The 17029-nt window shown below is 41.8% G+C and overlaps 3 protein-coding genes and 3 pseudogenes across 3 annotated transcripts; 3 read left to right on the top strand and 3 right to left on the bottom strand.

Annotated features, from left to right (window-relative positions):
• Positions 1 to 992: 992 nt before the first annotated feature.
• LOC125206988 (uncharacterized) lies at positions 993 to 5526 on the top strand. The gene is made up of 4 exons (XM_048106230.2): positions 993 to 3889; positions 3969 to 4192; positions 4285 to 4529; positions 4619 to 5526. Exons 1-4 carry the CDS (start codon positions 1137 to 1139, stop codon positions 5405 to 5407), a joined length of 4011 nt encoding a protein of 1336 aa, XP_047962187.2. The 5' UTR covers positions 993 to 1136; the 3' UTR covers positions 5408 to 5526.
• A 25-nt stretch (positions 5527 to 5551) lies between these two features.
• Positions 5552 to 8529, bottom strand: LOC125207087 (acyl-coenzyme A thioesterase 2, chloroplastic-like). The gene is made up of 5 exons (XM_048106335.2): positions 8099 to 8529; positions 7196 to 7373; positions 6660 to 7129; positions 6284 to 6412; positions 5552 to 5847 (listed from the first exon to the last, which is right to left on the bottom strand). Exons 1-5 carry the CDS (start codon positions 8486 to 8488, stop codon positions 5704 to 5706), a joined length of 1311 nt encoding a protein of 436 aa, XP_047962292.2. The 5' UTR covers positions 8489 to 8529; the 3' UTR covers positions 5552 to 5703.
• Positions 8530 to 10007: 1478 nt separating this feature from the next.
• Positions 10008 to 10843, top strand: LOC148932415 (serine/threonine-protein phosphatase 7 long form homolog; annotated as a pseudogene).
• Positions 10844 to 13051: 2208 nt separating this feature from the next.
• On the top strand, positions 13052 to 13708 carry LOC148932414 (uncharacterized; annotated as a pseudogene).
• A 383-nt stretch (positions 13709 to 14091) lies between these two features.
• On the bottom strand, positions 14092 to 14655 carry LOC148932413 (uncharacterized). Its single transcript, XM_089065091.1, has one exon. It carries the CDS (start codon positions 14653 to 14655, stop codon positions 14092 to 14094), a length of 564 nt encoding a protein of 187 aa, XP_088921217.1.
• A 147-nt stretch (positions 14656 to 14802) lies between these two features.
• Positions 14803 to 15814, bottom strand: LOC148932412 (uncharacterized; annotated as a pseudogene).
• Between the last annotated feature and the right edge of the window lie 1215 nt (positions 15815 to 17029).

The raw sequence follows: 17029 nt of genomic DNA, 5'->3' as shown, positions 1-17029 counted from the left end.
AGTAGTATGTTTTTTCTTTAAAAGAAAAAGAATAACTTTTTGTTAATCTATTTTGGATGGAAATTACTATTTAATAAATTTAACGTCAAGATTTAGGAATGATGAAAAAACATAGTAGTACATGTAAAGTTGAAGTTATCATTCAACTTTATCTTCATTTAACCACCGCCATCATCACAGTCTCATGCAGATTTTACTATTTTTATGTACCGTTAAACATCCTAGATTCACTGTTAAATACTCCCTCCGTCCCCCATTAAGAGTCACAATTTTCTATTTCGGTCCGTCTCCAATTAAGAGTCACGCTTCATTTTTACCATAAATAATAAATAGGTCTCACATTCCACTAACTCAATTCACTCACATTTTATTATAAAACCAATATAAAAAAAGTGGGTCCCACATTCCACTAACTTTTTCAACCAACTTTTCTTTACATTTCTTAAAACTCGTGCCCGGTCAAAGAATGACTCCTAATAGGGGACGGAGGGAGTAATTACTAATTAAATAAAAAAAAATCCAAAAAATAAATATAAACTGAAAGTACAAAACATGAAATTGAATTATACTCCATATAAGCGTGATTCAATTTCCGAAATAGCATAGTGCCTAACTCGATTTTTCTCATCAGCAGTTTGATCATATTTATTAATTTCTGCTATGTGCAGTTATGAACCACACACTACTACAAGTCTACAACATGTTGCACACAATATTGTTTCAGATATTTCTCACATATCCATCAATCCACATCACTTATTTCATTCATATTCAAAATTTGATAAACATCCGAAAATTCAAAATTTTCCATGCTTCTTTTCATCTGTATTTTATCATCATGTATATACATAAAGCAAATACGAACACAATAATATGACAATGAATACAGAATCATGACGCTGGGATCTAATATATATACTCAAATTTAATAAAAGCAAACAACAATAGTCAATTCCGGGCATCATTATCCTAATAATGACTACTATAGTCTATTACTATTAGCCTATAAACTGTCACTCCACTACCACTGCTTCAGCTTCTTCCCCTTTTCACACACACTCAGTACTAGTGTGCAGAAATGTGAAAATTTCACACACTCACTCACACACCCAAAGCTAAAAAAAACACACCACAAAATGCCCACCGCCGCCGCCTCCACCCTCTTCCTCCTACTCTTATCCTTCACCCTCCGCCCCTTATCCTCAACCCTCGCTCCCCAGCCCCGCCGCATTCTCCACCAACCCCTCCTTCCCGAAGACTCCCCCCCATCTCCGCCCCCGGCCCCCTCTCCCCCAAAATACCCCTTCACCGCCTCTGCCCCCTTTTTCCAATCCTACCCCACCCCCCCTCCGCCCCCTTCCCCGGCCTCCTTCGCCTCATTCCCCGCCAACATCTCCTCCCTCACCGTCTCCGCCCCCTCCAAACCTAACTCCACCTCCTCCAAGCTCATCATCGCCGCCGTCGCCTCCGTCGTCGCCGCCATCGCCGTCGTCTCCCTCGCCGTCTTCCTCCACCTCCGCCACCGCACCGCCTCTCCTCGATCGCCTCACTTCGATCAATCCAAACCTCCGAATTCCGATACCAGCAGCGTGGTTTCGTTCAATCAGGCTCAGGCTCCCAATCGCCGCCATATTCCAAAGCTTCACCGGCCTTCGCAATCCAGCGCTGAGTTCCTCTACCTCGGCACTTTAGTCAATTCACACGCCCCTGCTCCTGCCCCCGCCGCTGCTACTGCAACTACAGCTAATTACAGTAATGCTGCTGATTCGCGGAAATTGGACTCGCCGGAGCTCCGTCCGCTGCCGCCGCTGAGCATGCGGCCGGTCAACAATGCTGAAGTTATTTCGAGTAAGGATGATGAGAGCGAGGAGTTTTACTCTCCTAAAGGCTCCATTAATGGCTCGATCGGCAACGGATCAGCTTCTAGGAGAACTTTCGCCGCCGTGGAAGAGGAGAATTTCAATGGCTCCACTTCGAATTCTTCCTCTACATACTCTTCTTCTATCCATGGATCGGGCTCTCCGGCGCCGTCTGCGTCGTTCTCCCTTTCTCCGGCGAATACTCAGATTCCGACCAATTCGATCCCTAAATCGCCGGATTTAATCGAGATTCAAACTGTTGCACACTTGCCTCCGCAAATGCCGTCGCCGCCGGAGGCGCGGGGTTCGGTGATTCAGGAATCTGCATCGCCGATCTCATCTTCTCCGAGTGTTTCGAGTGTTTTAGATCAGAAACCGGAGTCTCCAGCTAGAATCAATAGCTCTAATCCAGCACCGGCGGAAACAAGAGATTTGGACCCTCAGTCATCTCCGTCGCCGGCTACATCATCCTCACCGGAACAGTCGCCGAGGAATTCTAATGCTTGGGATCGAAATGTGGAATCTCCAGCGAGAAGTAACAGCTCTCTAGAAAATGCGACACAGTTTCCACTGAGTTCATCGCCTAGGGATTCGAATGTTTCGGATCGAAACTTGGAATCTCCAGTGAGAGATAGCAGTCTTCTCGAGCATACTTTTCCAACTCCACCAGAAATACGTAATTTAACGGTTCCAGATTCTGCATCGCCATCGCCGTTGCCGGTGAATTCATTATCGCTAGAAAGACGCCCGACATCGAGTGCGGAATCATCGCCGAGAAACTCAAATGTTTCAGATCAGTTTGAGGAATCGTCCGCGACGGAATCTGCATCTGAAGTTACGCCGATTTTCAACGTTTGGTATTGGAATGAGGACTCTCCGGTGAGAAACGTAGCTGAAATGATATCCGAATCTGCACTTCCTTTGCCCTCAATTTCACTCGCACCAGAAAATTGCTTGATGAGAAGCGAGGAATCATCTCCGAGGAATTCGGATGCTTCCGACCAAATAGAATCTCCGGTGGGAATCAGCAGTTCCGAACAGCACAACTCAACTTCAATTCCAACAGAGATGGCAGCTTTAGTGTTGCCGGAATCTACATCGCCGTTGGCTGAGGATTCATATTTGAGCAGTGAGGAATCATCGCCTAGGATTTCAAATATTAGCAATCACAACGCGGAACCTCTAGTTGGAATCACCAGTCCTGCAATGCACAACTCCGATGCACTTCCGGCATCACCGGATATAGAAGCTTTGGTATTGCCAGAATCTGCGTCGCCATTGGCCTTCATACCACCATCTCCGGCGAGATATTTGAGTAGTGCTGAATCATCGCCGAGGAATTCAAATGTCTCTGATCCGATGGGATTCAGCAGCCCTAAAAACCGCATTTCCGGCGAAATCCGGACATCTTCACCGGATATGGAAGATGTAATGTTGCCGGAATCTCTATCGCATTCACCACCAGAAAATCATTCAGGGGAAAATGATGACACGTCGCCTAGAATCTCAAATGCTTCCAATCAAGATGTTGAATCTCTGGTGGCGTCTCCGGCAAGGATCAGCAGCCCCGAGCTTCATGATCTGCCGCCATTATCGCAGGAGATACACCAGAGAGAAAGTGAAGAAACACTTCCAACCACATTGAAGGATTTTGATCGGAATATGGAGTCTTCACCACAATACATCCCTGATGTCCTTCCATCTGCTCCGCCCCCAGTGCCGCCAGCTTTAGCCATCCCTCCACCTCCACCTCCTCCTCCGCCCCTGCCTCAGAGCAAAGCATGGCTAAGCCCAACAACCCCAACCCCGGTAGCAGCCAAGAATCCTCTTCATCCACCCGCCTTGATCAATCCACTAAAACCAATCGGCTTTGAATCTTGCACGTCGATATCTCCAATGCAGCTTCCCTCCGATAACGACGAAGACGAGTTGAATCCCAAGCCAAAATTGAAGGCATTGCATTGGGATAAAGTGAGAGCTAGTTCTGATAGGGAGATGGTGTGGGATCATCTTAAATGCAGCTCATTCAAGTACAATTTCTCTCAACAATTTCCTGCTAGGAGTACTTTTATATGTTGACTGCGGTGTTCTCATTTAATTCATTTGCAGATTGAACGAGGAGATGATCGAGACGTTGTTTGTTGTCAACACTCCGAAGCCAAATCCAAATCCAAATCCAAATCCAAACGAAGCAAGCAGGTGGCAAGTTCTCCCCCCTCCGGGCCATGACAGTAGCGACAAGGTTCTTGACCCGAAGAAATCGCAAAACATTGCCATCTTGTTGAAGGCACTCCATGTCACTGTGGAAGAAGTTTGCGAAGGCCTTTTGGAAGGTACTCTATAACATTTCGATTCGCTTTAACTTTGATAAGAATTTTGTGGTACATATACATTCAAGAATCGCCTGTTTGGGCTTGAAACACAGGCAATGCAGAGATTCTCGGGGCTGAACTTCTTGAGAGTCTGTTGAAGATGGCTCCGAGCAAGGAGGAGGAGCGTAAGCTGAGAGAATACAAAGATGAGTCCCCGATTAAGCTTGGGCCTGCGGAGAGGTTCTTGAAGGCAGTTGTCGACATACCTCACGCTTTCAGAAGAGTAGAAGCGTTGCTCTATGCTTCCAACTTCGAATCCGAGGTTGACTACCTGATAAAGTCATTTGCGACTTTGGAGGTATATATATTATTTCATTTAAATCACATTAACACGAGCTTTTGATTTCCTATTTCAAGTTCGTATAATGTATAAAATTGATGATTCAGGCCGCCTGTGAGGAGCTGAGGACGAGTCGGATGTTCCTGAAGCTTCTGGAAGCAGTGCTGAAGACGGGGAACCGGATGAACGTGGGGACAAACCGCGGTGATGCTCATGCTTTCAAGCTCGACACACTCCTCAAGCTCGTGGATGTCAAGGGGGCAGACGGGAAGACCACACTTCTGCATTTTGTCGTGCAGGAGATCATAAGGAGCGAGGGCGCCCGTCTCTCTGGTGAGGTGGTGGTGGAGGAATTGTCGGCAAGCAGTGACGCCAAGTGCAGGAAGCTCGGCCTCCAAGTTGTGTCAGCTCTGGGTTCGGAGCTCTCCAGCGTGAAGAAAGCCGCTGTGATGGACGCGGAAGTGCTCAGCACCTACGTCGCCAAGCTTGCAAAAGGGATGAGAAATGTCAAGGAGATTCTTGAATTGGATGAAAGCAGCAATAGATTTGCAGAATCCATGAATGGCTTCTGCAAGAATGCAGAAGAGGAGATTTGCAGGATTCAAGCACAGGAGAGCTTAGCACTTTCTTTGGTGAAGGAGATAACTGAGTACTTCCATGGAAACTCGGCGATGGAGGAGCCTCACCCGTTCCGGATCTTCATGGTGGTCCGGGACTTCCTCACGGTGTTGGACCGCGTGTGCAAGGAAGTTGGGATGATCAACGAGCGAACCATCATCAGCTCCGCCCACAGGTTCCCGGTCCCAGTTAACCCGATGCTGCAGCAGGCGACAGGGACGTTTCAGAGGCGGCAGCACGCCTCGTTGGATGATGAGAACCTTCCCCTCAATGTGTAGGCGAGTCTGGTGATGGTTATCCGTGGGCATGTTTGATGTGTTAAATTCATAGATAATGTGATATTATGTAGCTATAACAGATATAGATTAAAGAGATGAAAAAAATATTTATTTTTCCACGATAACATACAAGTCACGAGCAGCTAAGTAAATAAGTTTGTCATTACTGAATAATTTCTACAATTTCGACAAAAAGCAAGAGATAATACAATCAGAAGGATCTACAAAGCCTACATTTTCTCTTCCAACTAAATCCCCTTCTCTTTACAAGCGATGATCAAATAGTTTCTGCAGACCTACAAAGAAACAGCACTTTTTCGAGCAATGATTCTACACGCTTCCTCCTCCGTAGCAGGCACAACCTTCCTGATCGTCTGCCTGGCATTTCTTGCCTTTGCCTCAGGCCGAACGGTGAAGGTGAAGTACAGCGTATTCGACACCTGCAAACCAAATCAGCACCTCTAAGCTGTTCTCCACAAAATCACACATTCTATTTAGCACCATTTCTCCTTCAATGGATTCAATTTAACACATACATGACTCCGACAAATTGATAAGTATTAATTTCCAAGATCATAAAGGGTTAGTGCCTGTTAGTCACAAACTATAACCAAATTTTGGTTTTTAACCATCTTTGATTTTTTGGTCAAAATACATGAACTTTTAATTTTTTGGAAATTGGCATGAGCCTAAATTTTGCTGCCCACTAATTCGGTTGTCCGGAGTCCGATTTGGAATCCATAGGTACAGTTGGACATATCTCGAAGATACCTTTCGATTTTGGGTAAAGTTTGTGTATTTACATGCAACTGCAAATTACTACATGAATTAACATGTTATAAATTCCTGCAAATATAGTTTTCAGCTGAAACATACCTCACTAGATCTCAGTTCGGGTCTCGTGACATGTGCAACGACTTCAACGTGGATTAGAGGTCGGTCCGAATTCTCAGCTTCCGTGTACAAAACACATGATTTGAAACGAAGGAAATCTCCAACGTCCACCTGCATTACCAACAAAGCAATTAACTTTTCAAGAAAACAAAACGAAGGTAGCACAAAGCAAGCAAAGAAACAAGAAAAGTAAGAGCTAACTTTTAAAGAACATTGCAGCCATTTCTGGGAGGTTAAGGGTTAGTAAATTTATCTTGCTACGGATATCACGTTGTGGACATCTGGTAAGGTGTGGCAGGAAACAGAAGACTTTGAATTCTAAATAAAATTTAGACAGAGTTCATCTCGAGACACTCACTGGTTTCAAAAAATCGACGTGATCAGCTTCTGTGAAAGATGGCATTATGCCTGCGAAGGCATACGCTGTAGAGAAAGCCAATTCAAACGCTCTGTGCATAAGAAACCCTCCAAATACACGGCCGTGAATGTTTCTCTGCTGAGGTTGACAGATCAATGAGTTCTCAAGGCAAGTGTATTTGAGAAGGATGCTGTCTCTATCCGCCAAGGCCGGCATGTCACAGAATATTCTTCCCTCAGCTAGTAAAGCTTCAAATTTGTTCATCTCCCCGTTCTCCATCTCACTCTCCCCGTCTCTAAGTTTCCTCTTCCTCACTTTACTTTTTGCTTCTGCTTCTTTATGGAGCAGCTTCTCCCGTTCGGTTTCTGGGACGAGGCGGTTCACCTGAGCAGCTCTCCCTGTCTTGTAGTCACGAGCCACAAAGACGAAGTTGGCAGTTAGAGCGGTTGGGTCAGAAGGATCGGCCGTCTCTGCAGAGCACAAAAGAATTGGTCAGACTACGAGAAGCGGTGGAATCTGTAGGCTTGAGATATTACCAGGAGTGGTCTGAGTAACATCGAGCTGAATCTTGATAGACGAATAACCAACCCAAGTAACAGCACCGTCTATTCTGAGATCAGCATTGACACTGATTGGCTTCTTTAGCACGATTTTGTCAACAGAAGCAGTCACAAGGTATAGTGGTCGAGTTGTGCTATCATCATCTGAACAGTGCTAATAATCAACAAAGACGAAAAAGGAATATTACAACAAGAAACAGCACAGGTTCTAGCAAGTTGGCATTGCAAAGATACTGAGAGAACCAAAATCGTACAAGAACACACAGAAGCTATTCATACACACAAAAACACGCACACATACATACACTTTCAAACCCTGCAAGCTTTTTGCTTGCATTGCAATGTAGCTGCTGATAAAACCAAAATTGTGCAAGAACGGGGGGAAGAAAGAATCACACGCATACACACAAAAACATCAAATCCTGCAAGCTATCTGTTGGCGCTATAACGTAGCTACTGATAAAGTCATAAGATAGTACGAGCACATGGAAGATAATCATACACACCAACACTAAGACTACTCGAATCCTGCAAACTTCTGGCGGCACTGATAAAATCATAATAATGCGAGAAGACGGAGGAGATAATGACAGACACCAGTTATTCACTCACAAACACAACAGAGGGAACTAATGCACCACAAAATCACAGGTTGAAATCCTCACAATCACAACCTACCAGTCCTCCAACATATCTTCTTTAGTAATGGTGAAGAGCTAAACCAAATAAACAATATCCTAACATCATTATAAGCTAAGCACAACAAACTCATCAAATTGCTCTAATGTTTCAATCACAAGACACAAAAACATAGATCAAAGTACCAAAAAAAAAAACAGCATAAAAACATTAAAAATGGAATCTTGGGAAAAAGTGTACCTTGACAGAAATGGTGCCAGCAAGAGCATCAAGGTCTTCAAGCAATTTCCCAATTCTGACCTCATTCCAAGCATCCCTATACTGCTCCCTCAAAATGTAATCGGTAGAGAAGTTGTACAAAATGGACATTCTACTCTGCGATGGGGTTCTGGTGAGCAGCTCCGTCTGGGGAGGCGCGTCAAGAGGGGGGTCGAGAAGCCTCTCGAAAATGCTAGATTTAGTCTCCCAGAGCGCGATTGTCATCGGAGAGTGGTACATTCCCGGCCACAAATTCAAGGGTTTCTTAGCTGAAGAATTGGGGACATTTTTCTTGGTTGAATCTTCGAATTGGGAGTTGAGAGTAGAGAAAATGGGGATTGGATTTGAGGAGGGAGAGGAATCGGCCTCCATTGAACTCAAGTTTGAGTGGCTATGCTACCAGATTTTGTCAATAACCTCTTACTATTTCAAATTATAAAAGAAACAAAAATTTAATCTCTTTTTTTTTTACATTCGTTCAATTTAATACTAAGACCATCTTCAACCGTATATCAAAACTTATTTTTGGTGTAGATAATTCTCCAATTATACACCAAACTTAAACTCATTTTTGGACTTTTCAATGGAATAACACCAAATATGGCGTTTACTCCAAAATTTTGTTAGAGAAATACTCAAAAATGGTGTAAATGGTTATAGTAAAACTACTTTTTGGTGTGACATATACTCAAAAATGGGTTTGAGTTTGGCATAAATGGTTAGAGATGGCCTAAGCACCGATTGCATCGTTCAATTAAGATTGATCCATTTACCCAACCCTTATACTAAGGGCGTTATATATACTAAGGGCGTTATACATACTAAGGGCGTGAATGGTAGGGGTGTTAATTCTTGAAAAGCCATAAAAATACAATGTATAAAAACTCTATTTCATGTTTGATAGCTGCGAAATTCTACTAAATTCAATCCTTGTACATGGTAGAATTCAGTCGGGTTTCACACGAAGATCCACTACAATCGTGGAAGGTGTTGTTGAGTTGCTCTCTATTAATTGAAGTCAACCATATAGCTACCCTTACTTTTACGGCCAAATTCCATGAAACTACCTTCTGGCAGTAAGTATACGCCGTTTGTACCCGAAAAAAAAAAAAATCCATCGAAGGAAAAGACGCGTATGTCTCTCGCGTGTTTAACTCAAACACGCATCATCCTCTCGCGTGTTTAAAGAAAGATGCATTTGCGTCAAGTGTGTTTTATCAATACACGCATTAACCTCATACATGTATTCCTTGAATATAGAAACTATCATAACTATTGTAATATTTTATAATATATGTTTTTATATTGTAAGTATAAATACAGCACAACAAGAATGAAATATACATATAAAAAAAAGGAGAGAAATGGAAGAGTATAAATGTGTCGTTTTATTACTTAAATTCGATTATTATTGCTATATTTTAGTTGGGTATAGATTTAGGGTTCATAGTTTGAAATTTGGTGTTGAATTATTGAATTTGGTGTCGAATTTTTTTGTAGAATTTGGTTTTACTTTAATTAATTTAGGTTGAATTATTGAATTTGGTGTCGAATTTTTTGTAGAATTTGGTTTTACTTTAATTAATTTAGATGGTTTGCAAATTGGGAAGAAAAGGCCTTGTTATCATCTAATATGACTTCATGCCTAAGGCTTGCCTATTCTGAAGCATAAATTCTTTATGGTTAGTTTAAATACTTCATACTATTTGCTTTAGCATGAGATTTAAATTAAGTTATATTTTTATTAATTCTACGAAGATTTGTTAAATTTTTGTAAATTAAAGTTATATTTTTATTTTGATATCAATAGAACGAGAAAGTAGTGAAATATTTTCTTGTATAGAACTTTGCTTTATAATTAAACATGTTGTTAATTATTGATTATATTAGGATGTCGCGATATGGACCAGAAAATCCTTTTGTATTGCATTATCAACATAGTCACATATCTTGCAAGGCGTGGGTTGGCGAGGAAACAACTCCTTTCAAGATTCGGCACTTTGAGGGGCATTTTTGGGAAATAGATAATCATCACGAACGTGTGATTGATTATGTCAATAGATTTGGTTTTGGTGGAGTTTATTTATGTGTGAAGTATCTAGATGTAGATCATGCTCTGATCACAGCATTGGTTGAACGTTGGAGACCATAAATACATACCTTCCATCTTCCCGTAGGAGAAGTTATTGTTACCTTACAGGACGTTCAAGTGTTATGGGGTCTACGTGTAGATGGATTTCCTTTTACAGGAAATAGTTTTCTGAATATGGGTGGGAGAGTCTATGTGGTGAAATGTTGGGCTTCTATCCACTTCAAAGTGAGATGAAGGAAAACGGTATTTTGGCATCGGCTCTAATAAATAGGATGGTGATGGAATATCCGATGGATGATGATCTAGAAGATGAACCCTACATTAAACGGGCACGTATGATTGTGCTTGTGCTATTGGGGGGCTTGATATTACCCGATGGCTCAGGGTGTAAGATACCTTTGATGTGGTTGACTCTACTTCGAGATGTTGAGGTTGCCTCTATGATTAGTTGGGCAAGTGCTGCACTTGCTACGTCATATCATAACCTTTGTGAGGCTTCCATGGGTAAAATGAAAGACATTGGAGGTCCGACAGCACTCCTACAGCTGTGGGTGTGGGAGAGAATGCCCACTTTGAGACCCGATTTTGTGATGACACATATGCATACAGACAAAACTCCATGTGCATTAACGTAAGTTTGTTGTTTAAGTATTTTGTATATTTAATGACAACATATTAAATTGGAAAATTTCCGCATTGTAGGTGGACTAGCTCATATATGATAAACAAATTGCCCAGACATTTTGTTCGACATTATCGTGAACAGTTATCATTACTCTAAAATAGCCAAGTAAAATGAATTTTTTCATATATATATGTGTTCATTGATTTATATGTGTTTTTCTAATAGTTTAATGTAAAATTGTTATTGTAGTTTATTTGGATGCCATATGTGGATCGTCAATTGCCATACATGTGCCTCGAGATAAACAATACATGGAGATCAGTAACGTACATGGTGTGTTGGGCAATTGTCGAGGCACATGAGCCTGAGCGTGTTGTGAGACAATTTGGAAGGACTCCTTTCATTCCAGAAATGCGTGATTGGATTTCAATGAAAATCACTTCAAAACAAATCGTAAGGAAAATCGAAAAAGGATTGGGCTAATGAGAGCAAGGCTTACATTCAACATTGGGAGAGAAGGTCGGAGTTCGTGTCTAACCACTACATGGAACCTTTAGAAGACCACGTGCAGGTGATTAGAACTCGGGCATAAATGGAGTGGTATTACAGAATAACTATTACATACATCACTCAGTCGGGTAGACTTCCAGATGAGAGAATGAACACCGGTGCAACAACATCAACACTTTGCGTGAGTATCGTTTTTATAGTTGTTTTTTCATTTTATTTATTTATGTTATTAACTATTCACGTTTTATTTGTTACAGCTTCAGACATTGACCCGTGTTTTCACATCACGCTCGGTTTTGACCCAGCGGACGCCGTAGAATTAATGCATGGTATTAACAGGGTTGTTCTTGACTGCCTTAATGATTGCGGTGAGATTGAACGTACGGTCTTACCCTCCATATAGCGCACTGATGTGGATAATATGTTGTCAAAGCAGTATGCCTATCCATGGCGGTTCGCCCGAAAAATGCCACAGGAATATGGCGTATAAGTATGGCGGGATATGACGGTCATTAATTAAATATATAAAATAATATTTATATATTCATATATAACTCAAAAAATTAGAAGATAATAAAAATATAACATTAAAAACTCTAAAAATATGTAATAAAGCATAAAATAGAATGCAATTATATAAAAGTCTACTAATTAAAGTCTTTAGTTCAAGTGTTCAACAAAACATAAAACCATGATAAGCTCTATAGACATCAATCATCTAGCTCAACATAGTCTTCTAGTTAATCATCACTATCATCGGCATCCATTTCATCTTCATCCTCCATTGCTTCATCCTCTTGATCTCCACTTACACTATCCTCAAATTCTTCCTCTTCCAATTCTTCATCTACAAGCTCAAGCCTTTTCCCTCCCCCTTTCCCTTTTCTAGGTATGATAGGTTCTTTTTTCTTAGAAACTCTAAGACAACTTGAACTAGATGTAGAAGATTATTTCCTCTTCTTTGACCTGTATATGTCCTAGACCCGAAGCCTTATACACCATGTTCCAATCAAGTGTATCATCGTCATCATGAACCAAATGATTACTACCATCAATATCATCATCATCATCATCATCATCCAACTCTCCAACTAGCCACTCATTGCTCTCATCAATATCATCGAGAATAATACGATCAAATCCATCGGTTGCACTAAGCTTGTTCTTATCATGCAAGGAGCTGACTGTTGGTCGCTGGAGGCCTGCTGTTGCTGGAAGGTGTTGGGCTGCTGTAGGCGGCGGCGGCGGAAAGTGGCTGGGCAGTGGCTGAGTGGGGATGAGTTCGGTTTAGGAGGCAGATTGTGAGTAGGAGGCTGTAGGGTGCTGGGCTGCTGGAGGCGGCGACGAGTGGCTGGGCGGCAGATTGTGGAAGAAATAGAGATGGAAGAAGCGGCAGATTGTGGAATGAGTAGCCGTTGGTTGAATTAGGGTTTAGTCTTTCATTTTAATTAAATATTAAATGGGTTAGAATTGTTGGGGTGGGCTGGTTTAGTTTTGGGCCTATGCAAAATTCAATTAAAAAGTAAAAAACCCCATTAAAAAGTCAAAATTGGCCTACAATACCGCCATGGCGCCACGACCGTGGCGGGCATAGCGGCCACCACAAAAAATTGTCATGTATCGTTGTGGCGATGACATTTTCATTAAAAACTGATATGCTATAGCGCCATATCCCTGCCATAGCCGCTATTTGATAACTTTGGTGGATATGTCCCGGGATTTTATCCGAAGAGCTCGGGGTAGTGGTCAAAGAGGTGTCCGAACAGGCGGGCATGGTTATTCACGTCATTTCAGAATGTCCCAAGACAAGTAAGGGTCATCACAAGCCGCAAATGAAGAAAATATGAATTCTGATGACAACTTGGATTTGGATACACTCGTCGACAACATTGAGAATGAGCCACAAATGCAGAATTCACCAGCACCAGATGCCTCTAGTTGGTTTCCTACCTGGTCAGACGCGCCTCAGTCAAGTTGGGTGACTCTAATGGATAGAGCTGGGTTACCATTGCAGCCTACTACACACCAGCCTACTACACGAGATTCATTCTTTGCAGGTGTTCATATCATGCACTCTCCAACAAATGAGGAAATTGATGATGATGCTCTACAGAGTAGTGCATAAATGGATCGTCCCAGGAGTAGTGCCTACATGCGCCCCACGAGCACTGAACATATAGACCCTCCTAGGAGTAGTGTACAACTGGATCGCCCTAGTCGTAGTGCACATACATCGCATCCCGACAAGGAACGCTCCAGACCGAGTTTCACTCGGACATTTATGGACATGTTACCACTTAGAAGGTCTAGACGTGACAACAGAGGAAAGAGCCCGACTAAATATACACCATCATCCTTTAAGTAAGCCGTTATTGGATTGGTTTTGAATTGAGTTCGTCTTTTTTTTTTTGTGCGATGTGTTTGTACTTAGTTTATTTGGTTTTATTACAGGTGGTTTGTTTAATAAATAGGGTAAACTCTGTCGAAATTTTTTATAAAACTTAGTCGCATATTCCTTTTTTAGATGTCCTACTTAAATTCACGTCTTGCAGTCCAACATCTCCGCTCCTCAATTACTTCACCCATTATCCATACCCATTTCTTCACTTCGGGGACTTTGTGTCTTTGTAACACATTCGATATGACGTGCACTAAACAGTATCGGTGATAACCTACTGGTACCTCTTTCCACACATCAGAGTGCATGGCATTTATAATGCCTTGATGTCTGTCTGATATTATGCACACTTATTTTTCATACTTTATAATATGTACTCTGACAAGATTCAAAAACCAATTCCAACTCTCATTGGTTTCTTCATCAACAATAGCAAAAGCAACAGACAAACAGTTCTTATTTGCATCGTAACCAACTGCAGCAAGTAATTTACCTTTCAGTCTTCCACGCAAGCGAGTCCTATCAATTGATAAAACCGGCATTGCTAGTTGAAACACCTCTATAGCTGGCCCAAATGCCCAGGATACGTAGCGGAACACCATTTTATTACCTTGACTCAATATAGGGTCATGCAACCACTCAACGATTGTCCCAGCATTTTGACTTTGCAACTCAGTCAGGTAGATGGGGAGTTGTCTGAATGACCCCTCCCACCCACCATATATAAGCTCAATAGCTTTTTTGCGAGCATACCATGCTTTCTTGTAGTTGATTTTCACGTGAAATTTATCTTTGATATATGTAACTACCGCAGAAGGCTTGAATTCAACATCGTTTTCAATTTGATTCCGAATACAGAGAGCAATCATGGATAATGTAAGATTATCATGTTCACTTGGATCGTGATCTCCCATACAACAATGACGATCAACCCATGAGTTGATGGACCAACTACCATCGCGTTTCTTAAACGTTGCTTTAACCTCCCAATTACATGGGTGTCGTTAGCCGAGGTCCTTGCCTTTTCTTTTCGGACCAAATGGGTCCCTACGAACTTCATGTCATCTTCTTGATTTACTATCCATAACCTCATACATCCGACCTGTTCCCACATGCCATAATGTTACAACAGTTTTCGATTGCAATTTGCTATCAAATTTCGTTCCCACATCTATGTCTCATATAATGATCATCTCAATACCACACATCTTCTTCCCCCACTCCATGGTCATCTGAATGTAACCTCAGCGGCCTTCACATGGTAATGATCGAAAAAATGGTAAGTTGGTAACCCTTCAGGCACATAGTCGGGAACAGGTTGCTCCCCACGAAGAGATGGTTGTACATAGTTCTCAACCATCATATCAAGTGTCTCATCATATGTAGAATCTTCACATGATTCTTCACTATAATCAAGATTAGTTGGTTGAGAACTACCTGAATTATCTGACACCTCCATAGTGTCGTCTTGGGGGAGGGGGGACAATCAGAACAATCAGAACCATCACAATTATAAGAACCATCAGAACCATTAAATGCCACATTTGGTACATCTAGTTGTTCACCAACATCCCTCCCAAATATGTTGAATTCAAAGTTACGATGTTCATCCCTCCTAGATGTCCCGACATCAAAACTATGATGTTCGTCTCTCCTAGATGTTCCAACATCATGATGAATGGTAGGTGGCTCAAATTGCAAAGCAGTACTAACATAAGTATATTCAATAAACAGTTCAATTTGAAGTGAATTTTCAGCAAACATAGACTCCAACAAATTCTCATCCACTGGTGTAGCTATATAATTGACCACTTCACTAAAAGCCACAGGATGCCTCCATGTTAAATCAATCGTATGTGCATCCAAATCAATTCCAATTTTTTCACATATTATTGAAACTAGCTGATAATAAGGTATCATTTCATTCAATATAATAAATGATTCTGCACAAGGGGGATCATAAGCAACACCCAAACCTAGGAGCTGAATAAGTTTCTTATTCCAATATAAACTCACAAACACCATCAATCCTGCAAAATAAGTACCATTTGTTGCTAGTCGTTGTTGAACCATTCTATACTAGAGGAATTGATATGAATATAGAGAAGAGAGAAATTGGTGTGATAGGAATGAAAATGTTGTGAGTTAAATAGGCAAAAATTACTTTTATATAAAAAAAAATTGGGACTGGGGTCTGGCCCCTGCGCCCACAACGCCGGGAGAAGCCGCAACCGGGCGCGACCCCTGTGCTAACAACGTCGAGACGAGTTGCATCTGGGCGCTGCCCCGGGCCTCTCCACCGTCCCTGAGCGCAATCTAGGATCCGCCTACCCCACCTCCAATGTGTGTGGACCCGGGCCGGAACTTAGGTGCGGTCCGACCCCTCTTTTTGGCTAGTGCTGCGGATGGCCTTAGGCCATCCACAATGCAGTGGACAAACTAGGAGTAGGACCGCACCTGGGGCCCGACTCGGGCCTGCATGGTTGGAGGTGGGGGAGGACGGGTTTGGGATGCGCCTGGGGCTGGTGGTGAGGCCTGAGGCTGCGCCCAGTTGCGGTCCGACTTTGCGTTGCAAGCGCACGGGCCACGCCCATTTGCGGCCCATCCCGGTGTTGTGGGCGCTCGGGACGAACTCCAACTCCATTTTTTTTCATAAACTTTGATTCTTTTGATATTTTTTCCTATTTAAACTCAACAACATTTTCATTCCTTCTACATTATTCCTATTAATTTTTTGAATATAATTGTTCAACATTTTTAACTTTTAGGAAATTGAAATTTTTGAATTTTTATAAGGTTTGTGATTTTTAATTTTAGAATAAACAATGAATTTTTCGTAATATAATTGTTCAATATTTTCAATTTTAAGTAAAAAATAGTTTGAAGTTGTGAATAGTGTCAATTTAATATTTGTGGCTTGATGGGGCCAAGATGGCGTCCGCATGATGGTTGTGAGAATTGTGGGAGTTGTGGCCTAGCGCAGAAAATGAAGAAAATAATGACGTGGAAGGATCTTAGGGACTGTCTTGGAATGGGGTCGTGGTTGCCCCTAGACCTGAGGTCATTGCATATTTTATTTGTCAAGTACTCCTAGTGTATTTAGACCATGTACAATGCTCGACTCCAAAAAGAGAGAGAGACACGAAATTGTATTGGGTCATTATGAGACAATTGGAAATTTTAGTTGAGCGAAAATGAGAATCATTCATCAATTGTGATTTTTTGAGAACTCTCATATTCTCTACATTTATTTATTATTAAGTTATTGGACAACGCAAGTACTACAAT

This window comes from Salvia hispanica, chromosome 2 (genome assembly GCF_029641045.1).
Source record: "Salvia hispanica isolate PSC_SH4W2 chromosome 2, Shi_PSC_v1, whole genome shotgun sequence".
NCBI lineage: Eukaryota > Viridiplantae > Streptophyta > Magnoliopsida > Lamiales > Lamiaceae > Salvia > Salvia hispanica.
This window is presented reverse-complemented; position numbering and strand designations above follow the sequence as displayed.